Source organism: Manis javanica, chromosome 9, assembly GCF_040802235.1.
Source record: "Manis javanica isolate MJ-LG chromosome 9, MJ_LKY, whole genome shotgun sequence".
Classification (NCBI taxonomy): Eukaryota; Metazoa; Chordata; class Mammalia; order Pholidota; family Manidae; genus Manis; species Manis javanica.
The window spans coordinates 74,604,230-74,626,147 of NC_133164.1; the positions used below are offsets into that span (position 1 = coordinate 74,604,230).

At 47.1% G+C, this 21,918-nt stretch overlaps 1 protein-coding gene across 9 annotated transcripts; it reads right to left on the bottom strand.

Moving 5' to 3' along the window:
• Positions 1–1,108: 1,108 nt before the first annotated feature.
• PRELID3A (PRELI domain containing 3A) lies at positions 1,109–19,230 on the bottom strand. 9 transcript variants are annotated; one of them, XM_017675530.3, is made up of 8 exons: positions 19,099–19,230; positions 9,135–9,303; positions 8,143–8,181; positions 7,951–8,040; positions 5,160–5,230; positions 4,960–5,062; positions 3,240–3,327; positions 2,017–2,154 (listed from the first exon to the last, which is right to left on the bottom strand). In XM_017675530.3, exons 1-7 carry the CDS (start codon positions 19,128–19,130, stop codon positions 3,274–3,276), a joined length of 558 nt encoding a protein of 185 aa, XP_017531019.3. In that variant the 5' UTR covers positions 19,131–19,230; the 3' UTR covers positions 2,017–2,154; positions 3,240–3,273. The 9 variants fall into 9 exon arrangements, with proteins under 9 accessions (XP_017531014.3, XP_017531016.3, XP_017531019.3 ...); XM_073212801.1 differs by having other exon boundaries at positions 2,020–2,154; positions 3,224–3,327; XM_017675531.3 differs by lacking the exon at positions 2,017–2,154 and adding an exon at positions 2,525–2,653.
• Between the last annotated feature and the right edge of the window lie 2,688 nt (positions 19,231–21,918).

Here is a 21,918-nt window from a genome sequence, read left to right on the forward strand (position 1 = left end):
TGTCATTTTTGCCAGCTTATTGGTTGTTTCAGTGGAGGGACAGGTTCTCTGCCTACCTCTGCCATTTTCTATGATATTACTACTTAGATACATTTTTTAAGTTTCAATTTTGAAAATATTGTAGATTCACAGGAAGCTGCCAATATAATACAGGAATGTCCTGAGTACCCTTCAGCCACTTTCCCCCTGTAACATCTTACATAATTATAGTACAGCATCCAAATAGAAAGTTAGCATGTGCAATGGGGTACAATGAATTATAAAAGATCACTTCAAACAAGGCTTAGCCATATGAAATTTCACAGCATCAGGGATAAAGAGATGTTACAAGCTTTCAGAGAGAAAAAAGTCATATACAGAGAACCAAGGATCTGAGTGAAAAACATGGTGGAATGCCTTCAAAATTCTAAAAGTATTTTTTATCTCTAGAATTATATGTCCAGCCAAAGCTGTGAGCAAATTATGAGAATAGAAAAGGCATTTTCAGATGCACCATGTCATAGAAGCCACTACGTGAAGTCCTTCCCCATCTTGTGAGAAGAAAGAGGAAGGCTGGGAATCCGGGAAACAAAGCTGGAGGAAAGAAATGCTGAGGAAATGCCCAGAAATACCTAGGAAAGATGGGGTGACCACATGCACCTGCTCGGTCAGGGAGCAGTGAGACCCAGCTTCCACAAAGAAGGGACACCAGCAAGGGGCGTGCTTCCTGACAGGGGTGACCTGTGGAAATGATGTTCCAGGTGCCCGAGTGAGTGATTAGCGTGGAAGGCCCCAGCCAGACACTTTTAAGAAATAACATTAAATAGATTAAAAGAATAAGGCAACTAATATCTTCATGGGCAAAAACGTTTAAGAAAGAAAATATAATTGTGGCTTGTTAATGAACAATAGTTGTGTTCTTTCAAAATTATGATAACTCTTTGTCTTTAAATTACAGTATGCTATGTTGGAGAAGTGGGGAGGAGAAGGTGATGTACGACAGATTGAAGGGCCCCCACCCGTAAGATGGTGAACTTCCGGCTTCTCTTCCAGGTCCTCGGATCCCAAAGGCGCCACCTGAAGACCAATCACCTCTCTCCCCCCTCCGACTCCCAGCACCTAGCCAATAGCCACCAGCCCCGTAGAAGTGACACCTCAATCAGCTCATGCCCCTTCCTATATAACCCAGCACCTTTTCCTAATAAAGCGGAATTCTCCGGTGAATTGCTGCTGTGTGTCGCTCCTTTCCTTTCACAGATAAAATAATAATGGACCACAACAGGAAGTCAATAGAGAATGTCTAAAGTTGTTGAATCAAAACAGCAGAAAACGTTTATTTAGAAGTCTGGCAGGAAATGCTTGAAGCTACTCAGAGTTGAAAGAAGAGCGTGCTTTGCAGAAAAGGTAAGCGGGCTTCTTTTTGCCATAAATCTTTTTAACTCTTGTATCTTAAACTATGAAAAAAGTTTGATAAAAATATAAATTTAATTTCACTTTGGATTAGAAGTACTATTATCAAAAAGCAATGCCTAAAAAGCGAGGTAAGGAGCAGTCCTACCCACCCTTTATGGCAGAAGCCTTCTCTACAGTTCTCACTGGAAATGCACCGAAAGAGATTTTACAGTTTACTTTTGAAAATGGGGAAACTACACGTCCAGCTGGAAGTCTTAAAGCGGAGCGGACAGCGTGCACCCTCAGGCACCTTGGCTGCTGCCGCGCCGGTGGCCGCCCTGCCACAGCTGACGCGTGGGACATGCAGTGATGAGGGCAGAGGATGGGCGGCGACAGCGTCTGACGTGACAGGCGGCGGCCAGACGTGTGTGCGGGGACTCGTGGTGACGGCTGTTGGTGAAGGAGCACGTGCGGGAAACGGGAGGTGTCGGAAAAGAGAAAAGCTGTTTAATAGGATCCCGAGGAGCTGCTGCTCTGGGACAGCAGACGAGGCGCCTGGCGCGGCGGGGCGGACCTGTCCTCGAACTGCGACGTCATCCTGCCGCTGCGTAGGGCGCAGCCTCCGGAACTGCGCTCGCGAGGTCGCAGCGCGGAAGCCGGCGGAGGCGGTGACCGGCAGACCACACGCGTCTCCCGACCGGGACCGCCGGCGAACGACCGCTGAGCCTCGCGTCTGTATTCCTTTCTCTTTCCTTCCTTCATTTGGTTTTTTAGGCGAGGCGTCTGATTAAAGATTGAGGCAGTTTAGCTGTAGTTAGGAATCTGTGACAGTCCACAACTCAAAGTGGACATCACACACCCACTCTGCCCACACACACTGCTCCCCAGGGCAGGCAGCTCTCTCCACAGGGTCACCTTAGTGATGTGTCCATGGAAGAAGAGAGCCCCACTGGCATATCATGACCTTGGGCTCAAGTTGAAGGTCTCTGACAAATCTAAGCTTCAGTGACTTAAAATCAGTAAGAAGTTCTTAAAGAACCACATGGCTCTTGCTTGCTGACTGAGGCACCAAGTGTGTACAGACGTGCTGCAGCCAGACTGTGGAAAGCCGGGCCCAGGGCAACACCGCTGGGAAAATCGGCAGCGTGAGGAGTTTCAAGGCAGGAGTACAGGGGAAGCAGGAAACTCTGACTTTCCAATGAAGTATGTAGATGACTGCTGACCAATTAAGTGTCCAATCCGTTTCTGACAGCCCAGCCACTTGGTTTCCAGTCCTAGGAAACTAAGGAATGTTGGTGAAGTTCAAGAAAATGCTAGGAAAAGAATGCCGCTAAAAAGATGCCACTGAAAGAAAATGGCCAGTGGCAGTCATATGGCTGAGTGGTAGCTCACAGCAAATGAGGGAAGCCACCTTCCTCCACTCTGCGTCACTCACACAAGGGCACAGAGTATTCTTTATAAGAACATGTGCAAATATTCACAACCTACCCAAAATGAAAAATCCTCCCATTAGATCAACAGTGTAGGTCAACACTGTCTTGACCTACAAATGAAAGCCTCTTTACTAACAAGGTAAAGTTACAGGAAATGTCTAAACAGTCAAGCCTGAGAGCAGGTTACAGGAGAAGCTGAACTTCCTTCATTAGAGACCTGATAACAAATGCTCAAGGTTCCCTTGAAAATAAATCCTGTCATGAAACAAGGAGATGAATTAGGAAGAGAATGAGCCTAGCGATTTTCTTCCACTGGGAGATGCTAAGGAGCACAGGGCCGGACACATGCAGCAGGCTATTCACACCCTCCCTGGGCACCACACACACAGTTAGCAAGCCCAGCCTCGCTACCAGGTTACCGAAGGCCGTAGTTACCACTGCTCATCGCAAGGTGCAGGTGCAGACCCCGTTAGCTCACAGCACTTTCAGAATTTTCAATTATCCACTCAATAGCAGCCCACCCCTGGAGCAACACAGAAAGATTTCAATATGGTATAAGAAATTCTGCCGCTTTCACTGCACATAGCAAGCTTAGCCTGTAATTTAAATGGCACAAAGAAAGCACTGCAGTTTTAAATGAGACACAGCAGCGACCATCATGAACAGTCCTCACTATAAACACGCAGCTCTCAAGCTCAAAATTAAGGTGGTATATATTCTGCCTAAAATTCTCATACCAGCTTGAGCTACACAGACACTGGCAACCCTCATCTGCATCCCCAGTGCAGGGGGCTGGGAAGGAAAGCCGCCCTCAGCTCCCTCAGTCAGTGCCCCCGCAATCTGCAACCCCAGGACAACCTGCCTTTCCATTTCCATGTCCACCGCCTGTCCCTGCTTCAGGCCCCTAGCTGTCCCAGGCTATCCCCAATGGATCAGGGTGCTGTCAAAGGGTAACTACTGCCAGTGGGATGCAGTGATTTTCTATCCATTCTTCAACATTGCAACTGCTGATAAACTGAAAATAAAAGGCTTTTATTTGATCTCATTGAGTTTCCCCTGACCTCATAAAAAGTCTGAGGTGGTTTTGGCCTCTCTGAGTATTCCCTTCCTCCTATAATTTTTCTTTTTCAGAAAATATTTAGGGCACCTGCCCTAAGCAGACACTGGACATGCAAAGGCAAATAAGGTGCTGTTGCCTCCCAAGAACGCTTGCAGTGTGAACACAATGCTGGCATCTCTGGGTGCTTTGGTTCCCCTACCTTCCCTAAGCTACCACCAGCAATTCTCAAATCTAGATTTTTCTTAAAATTAGGGCAGATTGGCTCTTCTATTAGTGACTAGAATAAATGCAAACCACACATGGTTTTCCACTAAGTTGTGGCTGAAGCATAATAGGAAAGGAACTACAGCATAGGCAGCATCCCACTGATTCCAGAAATAAATTATTTTAAACAAAACAAACCGGGAGAGAAAAGGGGAGGGGAGCACAGCTGCAGGGAAGACATGAGCCTATCCAGTAAGCTAGGGTAAAAAGCAGAGTCCTGCTTTGGCAGGTGACATGACCTTGAACTTGTACAAATCTTCCTCCCATGCATCCACACTCTTTCCATCAACTCTGCTGGAGAGGAGTCTCTGCCTCACTAAGGCTTAGCTCCCAATCCAGGGGGTCTCCCATCCACCTCTCACCTTAACAAATCTCACTCCCAAATCCTGCCAGAGGGGAAAGATGGAATGAGAGTAGGTGACTCCAGGGAAACTTCACAGATGGGAGGTTCAGCCAAAGCTACTTTAGGCCTATTAAATATAAACTAGAAATCCCAAATAGCCTGCCTGAAAATGTCAGTACTTTATCTTTTTGATGTGTGGGGTTTGTTTTCTTCACTGAGCCCATACTATTCCAGCACTTCAACTTGCTAGTTGGCTGTACTGTTTTTATACACTGTGTTCACTCTGCACCTTCCCCTCAGACCCGGGCCAGCCTTCCCTGCCACTGGTTTTGAATGCAACTTCGGAAAATGCTGTGGCCTTATGAGGTCAGCTAGAGACAGAGGGCCTCAGCACTCAGTAGGGCTACCTAGTCCTACTACACATTTCACTCACTTCCTCTGGCAGGTAACAGCTAGAGCATAGACAGGCCCAGAACACAGAGCCATACCTTCTGTGCATTGGATGATATTGTGTTGGCCATTAAACTTTCCAGATAGCTGCCTAGGCTGATGCCCTTCACAGTGATGATGGCTTCTTGTGTGAGCACAGTCCTATAGAAGAGCAAGAAGTAAAGGGGCTAAGAGGGGAGGCTCCACAGTGCCCTGACCTTGGAGTTCAATGTGTCAGTCCAAGGAAGTGACAACTTACATTTCAGGGTTCTCTGGATGGGGTGTGTATACCAATCTCTCATTCACTGATACCAAGTTTGTGAGTGTGATCTTAAAAAAAAAAAAGAAACAATGGCTTTAGGTTCTATTTCTCTTACATTTCTTCCCACACCATGCCCCAAATTAGCACTTACTGGAACCACAGCACAAGAAACATACAGACCTAGGAGACACCATCACTTTAAGTCCTAGGGAAACTGTCCTGGCTGTTCCTTCTGGAGACTGTCACCTGCCCTCTACATCACACCCAAACCTGAGCCTGGCCTGGCCTTCATGGTGCTTTCAAACTGCCAAACCATCAGCGGTTATATGAAAGGATAATACTCTGGGGTTAGCATGCAGGTAAACAAGCTGGAAGTTTCTTGCCCACCAGTGGCAGATACTGACTTTGGGCCACTGTGTCCTGGAGCTTAATAGGACAGAGCCCCGAATCTACAGGGACCACAAAGGCAAGGTTGTATAGATCTTGTCTCAAGTGCTGCTTCCTGTAAATCAACTTATTCTCCTTGTACATTTTTAATATTTTCCATTAAAGCTATTTAAAAATTGGAGCTGTACAATCGCACTGCCCCACAGAATCTTCTGTGATAACGATAACAGATGTCCTATATCCATTCTGTCTACTGTGGAAGCCACTAAACACGTACAGCTTCTAAACACTTGAAAGGTCACTGAGGAACTGCATTTTCTGTGTTATTTAATCCTAACTGATTTAAACCAAAATAGCCGCATATGGCTGCCACTTTGGGCAATGGAGCTCTAGCATTTTATTATTGTTTACCCCAATTTTCCCTCTTTTCAAAGAGCCAATTCCAATATAAAACCATTTTTTAAAATATTTAATATTTATATATATATTGCTTGGTCAAAAGCAATATAACCTCCCAGCAACTATAAACTGAAACATGTATTTTTTGCTCAGGTAATAATTTCCCACTGAAATCCTCCCCTGGGCCTCACTGTGCCAGATGAATGGGTAGTCAGGACATCTCTTTCTCCTATTGAGCACAGAGTTATCAAAAGAGTCTCATTAGTTATAGTTATTAACATTAACAATTAAACTCAGATTAGCTGTTATCATTTTATGTGCCAGGCTCCCTGTGACTTTATGCAGAAGGGCTTCCTGGAACAAGGAAAGAGGGCCACTGATAAGGGTGCTAGATGGTATACCCAGGACCATAAGCAGTTCAGAACCTAATCTTACAGCCACAATGACCTGATCTGCAGGGGCTGGGCCAAAAATGGAGAGGCCACATCTAGGCTGGGCCATTTCACCACCTCCTTGGAGGTTCAAAGGACCCCCCAACCCTGCCCTGTTTTGCCCAGAGCAGCTCTGTTTTATTAAAAACACTGGGCTTCCACACAGATGCTGAAAATCACTGTGAAAACCTCCATGATGCATTAACCCCCTTCATACCTCCTGGCAGCACCCATCCCTCAGGGCCCATGTTGTCTGCAGGTCCCCACAGCACCCTCGGCCCACTCCCAACCCCCTCCTGGGGACCCGGCCTCTCATGCAGCAGAGTCCTGCCAGCCTTTACCCTTAACTCCAAAACTGAACTTGCCTCTCTCCTGAGACCTGGTCCCCATCTGCAGCCCCTATATGCAGCCCACATTCAGCCTGCTGCCCAAAGCAGAGAGCTGAGTAAAACCGGGATCCCTTCTTTCCCTTACTCCCCAAATCAGTATGCCCAGCCCCTTCCTCTGCCTGGCAGGATCCTGCCACATCCACGTGGACAGGCCCATCTGCCTGATCTCCCTAGTCCAGGGCTCACGGCCCCAGTCCCTGCACAAAGCCCAGCCTACCTTTCCAACACATGATCTGATACCTTGCCTCCCTGCCACAAACCTGCAATGGCTCCCTCTCACCACAAAAGAGAAAGTAAACGGCTCTGTGTGCACACTCAGCTTGTGCACCTCGTTCCTGCCCTCACTGCGCACCTCATCCCTGCCCTCGCTGCGCACCTCATCCCTCTCCATGCTAACTACCCGCTGCGCTGGTTCTCTGCCTGCCCCACAAGGTGCTTTGCTTGGCCGTGGGCCACTGTGGGGCTGCCAGGGACCTCCGCTTCCCTGTGAGCACTGTGCTCGGGCTCCTGCCCTGGCTGTGCACAGCCTCCTCTAGGCAGTCTGTTTATGCATCTGTCACATGTGGCCTTAGTCCTGCCTTCCCTGCCCACAGGCGGCCACCTAGCAGGTACCCGATGGCTGGCTGGGTGATGAACGAACAGAGGTCAGGAGGCAGACTGTGAGGAAGAGCCCCACTGTGGGTACATGCTACGGTTTCCCTCATAGGCCATTTCTGTGTATGCTGAAAATGAGATTTTACAATTAAACCATGTTCCAGCCCATGCATTTCCCCCAACATGTTCTTGGAATGTACACTAAGCCAAGGTAAGTTTTTTAAGTGAAAGAGGAATAAAGGAGGAAAACTGCTTTTCAAATTACTGCTAAAATCCACTGTGCTTCTGGAAGCAGGCCAGCAGGTCTCCTGGGGAGAGGTCCTGGGTAGGTGGGGGCCCTGGGGGCCCACCCCCACCTGTCTCATCAGCCTGCTGCTTACAAGGGTATGACAAGCCATCATGATGTGCATCTTTCTAAACATTCATTACACGGGGATAAATAAATAAAATAAGGCTAAATAGAGTCAGCCTTTCTATAAAGTAAAAGATGACTTCAACCAAAAGTGGGCTGGAGATAAAATTAAATGAAGACATCGCACCCTCACCAAGAAATACCAAGTGCCCTGCTCATCTTAGGCCCTTGCTTACATTGGTAGAGCAAAGCTCCATCTTCTTTTCCACCGGGTCCACAATCGAATGTTCTTTAATGTACGTCAAAGTCCTACTGGTCCCCAAAATCTAAAAAACAAAGCAAAACTACCCTAGCGATGTGTTTAAATTTTCATTTTGTGGCATCGAAAACAAAATACCCTTCCGTTTTTAATTAATGCGCTTATTTACCCAACAAATGATACAGCCAGGCTGCAGTCTGTCACGGTGCTTTTGTTGTGGCAGGCGGGAGTAAACAAGGAGAGGTGAGCGCTTGAGTAGTAACAGAACCTGGTGACGGCGGGGTGTGGGGAGGACCCCCTGTCGGGGGAGGGGCGCACCCGGAGCTCAGGTTCTGGTGGCCCGGACACCTCCTCCACTACCACCTCCTGAAACAGCCAGAGGCCGGCAGGCCAAGTGGGGGGACGGTGGCCAGGTGCCCCGGGATGGGGTGGGGCGGTGGCCGCTGGAGATGAGCGCCGGGCAGGAGAATGTGCTCAGTTTCAGTGATGGTCCTGGCGGCTCTGGGGAGGACATTTGTCGTGGGCTTAATGTGTCCCCCAAAATTCACGTGTTGAAGGCCTGACTCAGCCCCAGCACCTGAGAATGTGACTGTATGTGGAGAGAAGGCCTTTCAAAAGGTTATTAAGTTACCATGGGGTGGTTACGGTGGGCACTAACACAATCTGAGTGGTGTCCTTATGAGGGGAGGCGGAGGACACGCCAGCACACAGGGGCAGGGCACGGCCGCTGAGGAGGCAGAGCGCCCAGTGCCACCCTCCCCGTACTGCCCTGGCCTCCTCAGAGGCAGTCAGCCCTGCGCACACCCTGATGTTGGGCCTCAGCTCCGAAGGCACGAGGCCCCAGGCCAGGGAAGCATCTGCTGTCAGCCCCCACTCTGTGATGTCTGGTTATGGTGGCCCTGCTTGGGGACACGAGACGGCAGGGTGACACAGGGGAGTGGGGGTCTGGGTCACATGTCGGAGATCTGTCAGGACCCTCGAGGTAGGTACTTATTATGGAGAAACAAACCGTCTCTCGGGCTTCTTCGAATCCCCAGTGGCCGCGCTAGGGGGACGCTGTCACTTCATGCAGATGGGCGGCAACTGGGGCGATGTGGGGTCAGGGTGATGAGGGGCAGAGGGGGCGATGCGGGGCAGCATCAGGGGTTGCAGCCGGCTCACCGCTCTCACAAGGCCCGGCAGCCCCCACTCCGTGCTCAGGAGGCGGTGGCTGTGCAGCCGGCCGCGGCTGTCCACGCTGCGCTCCAACACATCGACTCCCACGACACAGGGGTTCATCGGATTCGGGTACTTCCTCATGGCAGCCTTGATGACTGTGTCCCATGGGTGGCTGGTGGGAGAAACGACCACGCAACATAAGCAGGCAATCCCAGGACTTGGAACGTGCACCAGAGAGGCCTGTCCCACGGAGCGAAATGAAATCAACGTCAATGTTGTCCTGAAAAGTTTTCCCTTCGGTTTTAATTACCGGTATATTTAACGAATACATTGGAAGGGTCTGCTTCAGACCCGGGTCCTGGGCCCCAGACCCTTCCAAGTGGAGCAGGGCAGGTCAGGAGGCTTCGCTGGGCAGGCCTCGCAACAGGCGCGCATCCAGGCCTGGACCTGCGCGCGGGCTGCCCCTTGGCCCTCGAAGATGCTGGCCTCCCCTAGGGCCTGCCCCCCGGGGGCTGGGCTGAGACACTGCCCGCCCCTCTGGCTCGGGCCTTTAGGGTACCAGTGCCCCCACCCCTGCCACGCCCCAGGGCACAGTGAGGCAGAGCCTTTTTGTTTGGGGCTCTGGGCCGGTAAGACAGTTCTCCCCGTCCCCTGCCTGTCACCCACGTGGTTCCATAGGTGTTGGAACACTGGGAAACCAAGCCTATTTTTGCCTCTTGCCAGCAGTGTCACAGTGAATGAAGGCTTGGCTGTGACTTCCGGTTGGGCTCCTTGTCCTACTTGACCCCGGAGTTGGGGGGACACGGGGCTGGCCACTGTAACACAATAGCACACCTGCCTTCGGCAGATCTGGAACAGGCTCCTGCTCCCAGCTACTGATGCTCTATGGCGGAGCAACTATTTTGTTCCAACTCCTAAGCTGTCTGTCTGTGACTTCAAGTAGCCACATGTTTTTTCTGATGATAAAAAAAACTGTGTTCAAAATATTGAAAAACAAAGAAAAGTATGAAAATAAAAGCATTCACCACTCCTCAAGGTACCCAAAGATAACCATAGTCTATGTGGGAGTGGGAGTGGGAGGTTGCTCTCTCTGAGGCTTCTCCTTCCCACCCTGATCCCTTGAGGTGGGCAGTGGACACCTTTGTACCTAGTTTGTTTTCTGTTATCAGAGAGGTCCCAAGCCAGTTACACAGCTGCCCCAGTGCTTTCCAGAGCTCTGTGCTTGTTTAGGCTGGAAGCCCTATGGCTCTGCACAGGGCACGTGAACGAGTCCTGTGGGAGCCCAGTCAGAGGTGTCATCATGGCAGGTCCCGGTGGGCCTCCCCCCAGAGCACTCAGGGTCCCAGTTCTTCCTTCCTTCGGGATGTGTGCACTCCCAGGAAGCATCTGAGACTCCTACAACGATTAAGTGTGTCCTGACAACACCACCACTCTTCCAGATGTAACCAGACCTGTTTCAACAGAATGTGTAGACATGGCCCAAATTCAAGATCTAAACATAAACACATACACATACTTTTAAAATATTAAATTAGGAATATGCTCAATATATAGGTTTCACCCCTGTCTTTTATATTTAACTTACGATGAATATTTTCCCATATCATGAAACTACTTTCAGAAATATGATTATAAATAGCTTCACAAGAGGTCACCCTATGGGTATTACATTACCCAGTCCCCTGTAGTCGGTTGCTTAGATTGCTCCAGTTTTGCACTGTAAAATAAAGACAGTAATAAACATTTGTGTACACTAGTCTTTTACCATATCTACTTTTTCTTCAAGATAAATTCCTAGAAATGGAATTAAATCAAATATCAAAGATTATTAATAATTGAAGTTTTTTTCATATTTGATAACCTTTTTTACTCTAATGTACTGGCCATTAACTTATTTATCCTCATAAAACTCTTGTTCAAGGCCAAAAAGTCAGCAGCAAGGCCCAGACAAGAACCAGGCCCCCCCAGGCCCCAATCCTATGCTCTTTCCATCAAATCCCATGGCCTCTAAATGGTCAGGGCCTGATCTAGAATCCCCACTCTTGAACAAAGAAACACTTTTTTAAACCATGGAATGGTGTCACTGAGTTAATGTATGCACTAGTGACAGAGAATCAAGCCTTCTTCTCTAAGGAAGAACTGTCACGGACATGATCCAGCCAAGATCTCAGGAAGATGGAAAATCATTCTAGAGATACATGAAAGCAGAAAGGATCCTAGTTACACACAGAGCCTTCTCACTGAAATAATCTGTGACATTGTAAATTAAGTTCCTAAGAGTTCCCATAAAAATTGTTACTTTAAGAATAGGTTATGCCTTCTAAAGTTACTTAAAACTACCTAAAATTTGAGGAAATTTTTGTATTAAGCATCTGTCACATAATAATCTTTTATATAGAAACTTTGCATCTTCTAGTTGATGTTTTATTTAAACTAAATACAACCTGTTTAAAATACTCACAAATAATGGAAATAATTCCACTAATTATAGCAGGATGACCCCAAAAGTTAACATGGACAGCAATGGAGGAAAAGAGTAAACGCAACACTGTTTAAATTGCAAGGGTTTAGTACAGCAAAGTGTCACACACTTGGTTAAAGAGCCTGAAACTCGTTTGACAGGCAAAACCCAAACCTTCTGGCAGCATCAAGTGTTGGAGGGGACATGGGGAAAGGGAAGACATGCCCTCCTGGCAGTAAATTGGCAAGCCTGAGAGGGCAGCTCTCTCGGGCACGCCGAGCAGGCGCGCCCAAACACCCACAGATTAGCATTCTCTGCTGCCTGATTAGGCAGATGAGGGATTTGCTGAAGATCATCCTCCCAAGGCAGTCCAGCCTTGGCCTTGGCCAATCACGTTGGAGGGGGGCACATGCCAGAGGGAAAGCCCCCAACCCCTGTAGGCTGCCAGAGGGGGAGGTGCTAGAGGTGCTGGAGCATTGAGCACTGTGCCTGGGCAGCGGGGGTCGCAGCCAGGAAGGCAGGAGCATTCGCTCTGGGCTCCACACGGAGGGTGCAAAGGAGAACCCAAGGCACACCCACGTGCAGCGGGAGTGTCAGAGAGACCAAGCGGGATGAGGTGAGAGATTTGCCTAAAGTAACCCTGCGATGGGGCAGTGGGTGGAGCACACGAGCCAGGCTGGCCCCGCTGCAGGGGGACTGGCAACCTAGGAGAGGGGACACTGTGCCAGATGAGCAAGAGAACTCTACATATTTGAATGCTGCCAATGTTGAACAAAGATTAACAGACTTGGATTTAAAAAAAACCTAGGAGCAGGTACTGTGCACTCCTCCTAGTCTCTCCACTTCTACATACTTCTGAAATTTCCATAAAAACAAGTAGAAAAAAAAAAGTTGAAGGACACAAGCAAAGTGCTCCCACACCCCACCCAAAGCCACTCTAAGCCTAGGCCAGAGGCTCAGAGAGTGGTTCATGCACAGGTCTCCAAGCCCTGCAGGAGGCCTGCAGGGCCAAAACTGTTTCCCAGTGCTCTTAAGACACCATCTGCCCTTTTCACTGCATTAACATCTACCCTGATGCCTCAGAGCAGGAGAGAGTAAGACTGCTGGCTTCTCCCCACCATCTGAAGGCCAGGGCGCCAAACCACCTGGGTTACAGTTCACTACAGGAAAACCATACCAGGGACTCTTCATATCCATGACAACACAATAAAATTATTAATTTTATTACATCTAGACCCCTGAATACCCTTCAGTATTCTGAGCGAGAGCCTAGTAAGTCCACAGGCAGCAGTCTGCCTTGGTGGTGGCTGGGGGGGCAGCTGGGCGGGCAGTGGGCACCACTAGTAGCTCCTTCCCTGGTTCACCCCCTCTACTCAAAACAACAGATGATAATGTTGCTTATTCAGACTTGAGTTTTTAGCAGACATTTTCTCAAAAATTAATGAAGTGAGACTATCACTTCAAGGAAAATAACTGATAGTGTTTGCTGCCAAAGACAAAATTTGAGCTTTGGAATGAAAACTGAAATTTTAGAAAACTTCTATCCACTACCTATGAATGACCATCACAACTTCACATCCTGTAAACCTGGTGAACCTATGTATTCCAAGTGACCAGTGCAAGATGTCACAAAATCATACGTGAGTATAAAAGACTCAAAGTACAAGACAGGCCAACTCCGGTCACTGGGGTTTCAGGTTTCACACAGCAATTAACTTGAGAAACGACCACTTGTTTTGTAGTAGCAAAGAACAGCCACAATCATTTTAAAAGATTATTACAATACACCTACCTTTCCCAAATGGGTTTTATTCATGTACTTCCACAGCAACAGACTGCAAAGCACTGAATGCAGACGCGGGTATGAGTACAAAGCTATCTTCTAAGACAGACATTACAAAAGTTAGCCAAAAAAACAGTGTCACTCCTCTTACTAATTTTGGGGGCTTGGGAAAACATGTTTATTTTTTAATTAAAAAGTTGTTATTTATGGTAATGTAATGGATTTATTAATTTCAATGAATTGATAAATATTTTTAATTTACCAGTTTTACAAAGATCCTGGCGCTGTTGCAGTTGTAGCTACAGTCATCCCACCAGTTTCTGGACTTGCCATTGGAATGCAAAAGGAGATACCTAAGCTGGCCTGTGCATACAGTAAAACAACAAATTTGACTGGATCTATATTGTCGAAACTCAACCAAGAATTAGGAGAAGTGCAAGTTGCAGTGCTCCAAAATCGTGTGACTATAGACTATCTACTGTTAAAAGAATATATGGGATGTGAACAATTCCCAGGAATGTGTTGTTTTAATTTGTCTGATTTTTCTCAAACTATTCAAATTCAGTTAGACAATATCCATCATATTATTGATAAGTTTTCACAAATGCCTAGGGTACCTAACTGGTTTTCTTGGTTTCACTGGATATGGCTGGTAATTGTAGGTCTGCTTTTTTTATGTATCGGTATTCCTATTCTGCTAATGTGTGTACGCAATTTAATTAGTAGTTTGTTAAAACCTATACATGCTTATGTTACTCTACAAGAAGTTATGTCAAAGAAATAATCAATCTTCCCATGTTTTCTTCCATCTGCTACTTCTATAGCTTTTCTTCTTCCTTCCTAATTACACCCCTTTAGAATTCGTGCCTCATATCGAAAATTACCGAGTATCATAATTCTTTCAAGTGGTAAAGATACCTCAAGACAAATGCTGGGCATAGAAGCCACAGGGCATAAATCTGCAAAGAAGTAAAAAGGTAACCTTTTCAAACAATATTGCTTTGCATTTCCCTGTATGGCCCCGGAAGATGACTGGTTAGCCAGAGACGGGTAAGATTCCCTCAAGGGAGGAACAACCTAAGACAGGCACAGTCACGGGGGGGCTATCGGATGAGAAACTGGGGACCAACAGAGGTGAGGCTTAGAACCTCACCCCCCCTGTTTTGAGAGAAATCTTCTGCATCCGTGGATGTTTTGTTGCCCTTGTCTAGCTTGGATTAATACTTACTCTATAGGCACAGACCTGATCATCTACATTTGCCCTCTTACAGCACTGAATTATGTTTTCTACCTTTATCTTGCATCTACCTACCACTTCAGCATTTTATTTAAAAAATAATAATAATAATAATAAGGGAGAAATGTGAGATTCACATATAAATCAAGTATAAAAATCAAATGAATATCTGACTTGATTGTTTATAGTTCATGATGCGTGATCAAAACCGAAAGTTTCTGTGATATGACTGCCCTTGCACTGTTCACCATGTAAGAACTTATTCACTATGTAAGACCTTGTTCACCATGTAATAACTTGTTCATTATGCTTCAGAAGATTGGAGACTGTTGAGAACTAGGCTTGGGGTTGATTAATGATGGTGCATTGAGTCCCCTATACAGAATTTTATTGTTGTTAACAACCATTTGATCAATAAATATGAAAGATGCCCTCTCAAAAAAAAAACAAAAAAAAATTACCAGTTTTAATTTCTAACATGGTAAATATTGATATAATCCATATAAACAAAAACTGTTTGGCATACCCAATATTTTCTGAGTGTAGAGATAACTGAAGCTGAAGAGTTTGAGAATTGCTGGCCTAAATGGGCCCTTCACTGTGTGGACAAGAGACATACATAGGGGATGTCATTGCAATAATAAAGGGGACATTTAATATCCCTTCAACAAAAAAAGGATAAATTGTGAAATATTCATTCAGTGGAATATTAGTTGAGATGCACACACCCACACGCAAATCTCAAAAATATACTGTTGAGAAGGGAAAATTGTCAAGATATATGTTGTCAATGATTTCTATTTTAAAACAACAAATAACAGTACCTATTGTTTAAGGATAAACATGCATACACACTTCTGACTTGAGTCAAATGGCTCTTTGAACCATAGACCTTCAGAAAGATACCCCCCAAATTCCTAACCTTGTCTGCTTGTAGGGAGAGAGGAGGTGGGGGATAGCACAGGAAGACACTCTGCTTACGTGTAATGTGTAATTTCTCCTATTTAAAAAAAAGAGGGTTATCTTTTCCCTGCTCTTGGCCAGAAAGCAGGCCTGCTTTGGGACATCATCTCCTCCAAAGCCCTTCCTTCCCCGAGGTCATCACCTACTAGAAACCTTTCCTGGTAGCTGCTGGAGTCCACGGAACATTAGGCATTGACTCTCTACTAGAAATCTACTTGTGTTGGCTGTTACTGAAGATTTTATTATTGTTCTACCTGAAACCAAGGTCAATGCTATGAGGATGAAATTTACAAACCTGTTAACTTTTAAATACCCCTTTCTATATTTTTATATTTCAGTCCTATATTTTTCATTCTTATTTAAACCATCTTAAACCCTGTCCATATAAAACACATGCTAAGTCAGGTAGCTTTCCGAAAGGGCTTTCCATATCTGTAGGCATGTTTATACTGATCTTTGCTACGTTTGATCTCTAGTCCCTGGGGTTTCTTCAGGATGTGGACACAGGAGGAAAACTTGATATGATCAGAAGTTTTTGTGCCTGATTATTTTTTGCTTTGCAAGAGTAAATTTATTAATTTCCAAACAAATATTCACCTGATAGTATACAAACATAAAGAAGTAAAATATATATATATATATATATAAAGAAAAAGAAAGGTGTATAATTATAAAAGAAAAAAAAAATTGAGGGCCTTCTATGGCCTATGCAAGGGAAAAGCTCTACAAAAAGCCCAGCCAGAAAGTCTGGTTTCCAATTTTGTGCTGTCCTGTGGATGCTATGCCTCCACCCAGTACCATGTCATCCTCCTCAACTTATCCACCTTAGGGCTTACATCATCCTCAGCCAGCTGCATTCCACATTTGTCAATTTCCTTAAGGCCCTTTGCTTTTAAGTTCAAAAACCAATGGCAGGGCATAAGAAACAAATCCTACCATTTGCAACAACATGGATGGAACTGGAGGATATCATGCTCAGTGAAATAAGCCAGGCGGTGAAAGACAAATGCCAAATGATTTCCCTCATTTGTGGAGTATAACAACGAAGCAAAACTGAAGGAACAAAACAGCAGCAGACTCACAGACTCCAAGAAGGGACTACCGGTTACCAAAGGGGAGGGTGGGTGTGGAGGGAGGGAGAAGGGGATTGAAGGGTATTATGACTGGCACACATGGTGTGGGGGATCATGGGGAAGACAGTGTAGCTCAGAGAAGGCGAATAGTGACTCTGTGGCATCTTACTACACTGATGGGCAGTGACTGCAATGAGGTGTGGGGCAGGAGTACTCGATAGATAATATGTGTGAATGTAGTAACCACATTGTTTTTCATATGAAACCTTCATAAGTGTATATCAATAATACCTTAATAAAAAAAATAGGATGATGAGAGGGAGCCAACCGTCTAAAGATGTGTAACCCAGGCAGGAATAGCTTTGCATGTCCAAGACTAACAAGGAGGCCAGTGTGTCTGAAGATGAGTAAAGGTGGAAAAAGAGGTGGTCAGGGGCTGGGCTGTGGAGGATTTGCAACCATTCGAAGTTTTATGCTACAAAATACGCTGACCCTTGAGCAACGCAGGGGTCAGGGGCACCAACCCCTCACACAGTCAGAATCTATGTATAACTTTAGACTCCCAAAAACTTTATTAATAGCCTACTGTTGACTGGAAACCTTACCAATAACATAAGAGTCAAGTAACACCTATTTTTTATGTTATGTGTATTATACACTGTATAATTACAATAAAGTAAGTTCACTAGAAAGAAAAAACAAAAACAATGGCAGGGTATCAGCCCCTAGTCCCCAGCAGCTTGGAAGTTGACTAGAATTCCTTTGGCGGATAACCACCCTCACTTTGGAAGGGCATCTGGTTTCCATGAGACTCCTCAGCCCCTCACTGAGCACCCACTATGTGCCAGGCACTGGCAGGATGCCAGAGACACAAAATGAATGAGGTAAGGAGTGAAGTACTGATACAGGTACCACATGAATTAACCTCAAACACATTATGCTAAGTGAGAGAAGCTAGACACAAAGACCACATATTGTATGATTACATTCATATGGAATGTCCAGAAAGGGCAAATCCATAGGACGAGAAAGCAGATGAGCAATGTTCTGGAGCTGTGAAGGGAGACCACAAATAGGCACACAGGGTCTTTGTAGGGTGATGGAAATGTTCTAAAGTTGGGCTCTGGTGACACTTGTACAGCCCAGTAGATTTACTAAGAATCTACTGTACACTTTAAACGGGTGAATTTTATCAATAGTGACTTTTCCAGCTAACAATTCACTTCTGCGAGCCAACCAACATTTCGTGCACTTCTAGGGCAGTCCTTAACTGTTCCACTAGAAAACGGAGCGCCATGGCCTTGGCGTCTGTGGTGTGCAATAACTTAACGTCCCTCTATGCGGTGCTTGCTATGTCCCATCCTTGGGAGAACTGAGAACAGAATCTCTGGCATCATTCCCACTGGGGCTTCACCAGGTCTCTCAAGGAACCCCAGCTGAGAAAGACTTTTCACTCTGCACAAAAATTAACACTAGAAGTGGAGCCCATCAAGTCTAAAGATTGCATTTAAAATAATTTCAGAGATCTTAAAATACTTGGTAAGTTTTTATTACAATTTTACACAAAAAGGTGAAAGCATGACAATTCCATTTCATGCATTTTTTTTCCAAAAATGAAATGCTTCTCTAAACGGCGTCACAGAATTTTAAAATCTTTGTTCCTTCAAAAAATATTAAAGGATGATTCAGAATGTCACAAAACAAGGGATTTAAGAGAATATACCACTTGGGTCACAAGTGTCCGTTTAAACAGGGCACAGTTTTCCATGCTGGCTTGGACGCCTTCCAGGTCCACAAGGGCATTCAGGCCCAAGACCCACTCCCGCATGTCTTATCCACATGTGGCTTCTGCCTGATCGATGGGCCCTGTATGGACCCATCCCTCATAAAATATGCCTAATTTTGTGATCAGCTGCACTGCATCATTTCAGGAAAAGACCGGGCCAGCTCTTGAGGGCTTTTGCGATCCCGCGCCCCCCGCCCCGAATAAGAAGAGTGTGCCGGCGAGGGCAGGCCTGCTCCTGGGTGGGCTGAGGGGGCGCTCTCACTGTGCTGGGTCGCTTCTGTGCACACCAGGGGCGCCACCCGGCCCCGCCGTCCGAGCCTGTGGGGCTCGCTGAGATCCGCGCCACGGATCGGCCTCCGTGGCCCAAAGGGAAGGCCGCCCCCGCCCCCACTCTCGCCCCCACTCTCGCCCCCACTCTGCCTCCCTCACTGGCCTCGTCCAGGCGGCGCCTCCAGGGCGGCCCGGCTGCGCGGGCTGCCCGCCTACGCTCGCCGCAGGACCGTCAGAACCTGCCCTCCGATGGGGATGCAGAGGCCGCGGTCCGGCGCCGGTCTGGCCTGCCTCTGCGAGGCCGGGTCTCGCTCGGCCTTTCGCGGCCGCCCCCAGCGGTTCGCGGCAGGGGCAGGCGCGCGGCCGGACCCCGTAGCCGGCAGCTTGACCTCACCCGAACACGTGCTCCGAGCTCCAGACCTTCATCGCAGCTCCGGGCTCCGGGCTCCAAGCTCTGCGCTCCGCGGGGCCCCGCTCTGGGCGCGGCGTGGGCGGGGCGAATGTCCCGCCCCTTTTCGTCACGTGACAGAGGCTGCTGCAAGTAGGGATGCGGGCCGCAGCTGTCCCTATGCACAGGGCGTCCGTGCTGCAGCAGGTAGGTGCGCGAGCAGTACGCGCTGCGGATGCGGAGTGGAAGTAAGGGCTGTCTCATCGTTAGGTTGTCCAAATTCTCCCACAGCCCTTTCCAGCCAGGTCTCCTACAATTGGGAAGTATAAAGAAAAACAAAGTTTTCTGCCAGCCCACAAAACTCTCCAAAGGATAGAAGAGAAACAAAACAATTTCTGTGATTGAATGTGACGCGCGTCACCCAGTCCTCCAAAGCAAAGACAGCAAGAAAGCTCACCTTTCATATAGCTAGGCAGGTGCAAACTCTCCATCCCCGTTCTCAAGTGAGAGGGCTTGACAAGACCATTTTTCAAACAGAGTTCATCCTAAATTCACCTGCCAAGTGGAATGGCCATTCGTATTTGCTAATTGTCTTTATCCAAAGGAGAAATAATTTCTCATGTCCTTACCATAGGAGATAGATAGGTTTGCAACTTTAAGCCGGTTGCTCCCTGGAAGTTAGGTTACTATTTCAAAGAAATGGCTCCCAAGTCCTTGAGAAAAAACATTCATGGGTTGTAAAATTGGCAAAAGTCCTACTTAGCTTTTAAACACAGGTACATACATCTCAAAAAGAAAGAATTTACAATTACAAGTTTTCTAGAGTAAATGCTCCAAGGAAATGGAACGGAGAGGCTCTTTCCCTTTTGCACCAGAGAAATACCAATTTTTTTTTTCATTTAAAGTTTGTATTTACTCTGCACTCTCACAAATGAAGCTCAAGTGCAAAGAAGATGCTTGTTTTGAGAAGAGGCTGTCCCTCTGCTGAATGTGATGTGGTAGGAAGCAGGGCCTTATCTAACTCACCTGAATCCCAGCACCTAACACAGAGCCTGGCACAGAGTGGGTGTCCCAAGCCCTTCTGTGTGATGAGTCAGTGACGTGGAAAGAGTACACAGAACTAGCCAGAAGACCTGGCTTAGGATCCTGTCTCCACCATGTACTCACATTGACTTTTACCACCCAGGGCTTTAACCTCACAGTAATCTTCCAAAGTTGGTATTACTCTCCCAGTTTAATAAATGAGCAAACTGGGGTTCCAGGAAGAACTCTCGGGGACCATACACTGAAGGGATAGAGCCCAGACAAAAACCCACGTTTGAAAGATTGCCCCTCACAATCTTGCTGCAGTGACTTGAAATTACAACCAGGCCTGGGTGGAACGCCTCATCTGTGCTAAGCACTGAGCTAGCCTGCTGTTGCTTTTCTTTTTAAAAAGTGTCATCATTTATAATCAGCATTTTCCACAAATACATGCTGAGCCTGAGGCTGAAGAAACTGGGCTAGAGGATGCGAGAAGATGGTGTAGGTGAGACAGAGGGGTAACTAGTTCCATGTCCAAAGGATCAGCCACTGGGCATGCCCTTCTCACCAGGTGGGGACACTAAGCCCTGACCAGGTAGTGCCTTGTGCAGAGGCACACTATTCAATGACAGAACTGTGGCCTGAGAGCCAGAATCAAGCCAGGGCCACCCTCAGTCCCTGGGTGATGACAGCTCAGTGTCACCATCTCCTGTGCTGCTTTCCTCTCTCCCCCACCTTCAGATCTACTTTATACACACCTGCAGCTCTTGGCCGGCCAAGCCCAGCTCATTGTCATCACTCCTGGACAGCAACCTCCTTGTGATTACATCACAACCAATGCCACCTCCCTCTGACACTTGCAGTGTTTTGTTATGATCATCCGTTAGGCAAGGCTAACCACCTTTTGAGATCAGGAACTAGGTTATCATTGGTATTTCTAGAGCCAGAAATATAGTGCGTACATAATAAATCAGTAATGGTTGAACAATAAATGAAAGTCACATCCCTGCCTGAAGTCCTTTACTGCGATTTCCTTTTTTCCATCAAAGCCCCCTTTCACTGGCTCTGTTGCATGGAATCTGGTGCAGGAGCTGGGCGGCCACATCACCCGGAGACTCTCGGCCCCATCTTAGCCCCACTGTGCAGCATCTCAGGGGTGTAAGCAGGCATGTGCAGTGTAACCTGCTCTCCCCAGGAACCCTCATGCTAATGGAGACCCTCGTCCTCGGTCCTCGTTGTCCCTGGCCACCAGCCTGATTGGGCAAGGTCCCCGACGGCCAGCTCATATGTTTTTCCAGCTGGCATGCACTCCCCCATGCTTGTCCTGGGAGCAGTTGGCAGATGAGGAGAGCCGAGAATGCAAAACCCCAGAACCATGACGGGTACAGTACTCTTAGGGGGCTGTAAGGTACCTATGTGGCCGGACTGTGGGGACCCAGAGTGCATGGCAAGAAAGTCAACAAGGAGCCAGATTATGAAGGGCCTTATATTTCATTCTGAGAAATTTAGAATTTATCTCAAGACAATGGAGTTTTGACAGATTTTAGTTTGAGGTCTCTGAGGCAAAACAATCCAAAATACAAGCAAGCTCTGGGGGCTGAAGTGAGATGGCAATGAAGGCACCCCACAATGCCACCCCAGATCTGTGGTACGAGTCACCCTGACACTGTGGCTACCACCTGGTAGTGCCTGTTGGTGTGTGTCCCAGCAGTGCGAGTGCTGAAGTTCCCCGGCAGACTTCTGGGGAAGGGGAGTCCTGTGCTTTGCATCTTTCTAGTCCCAGCGCCCAGAACTGGTAGGGGC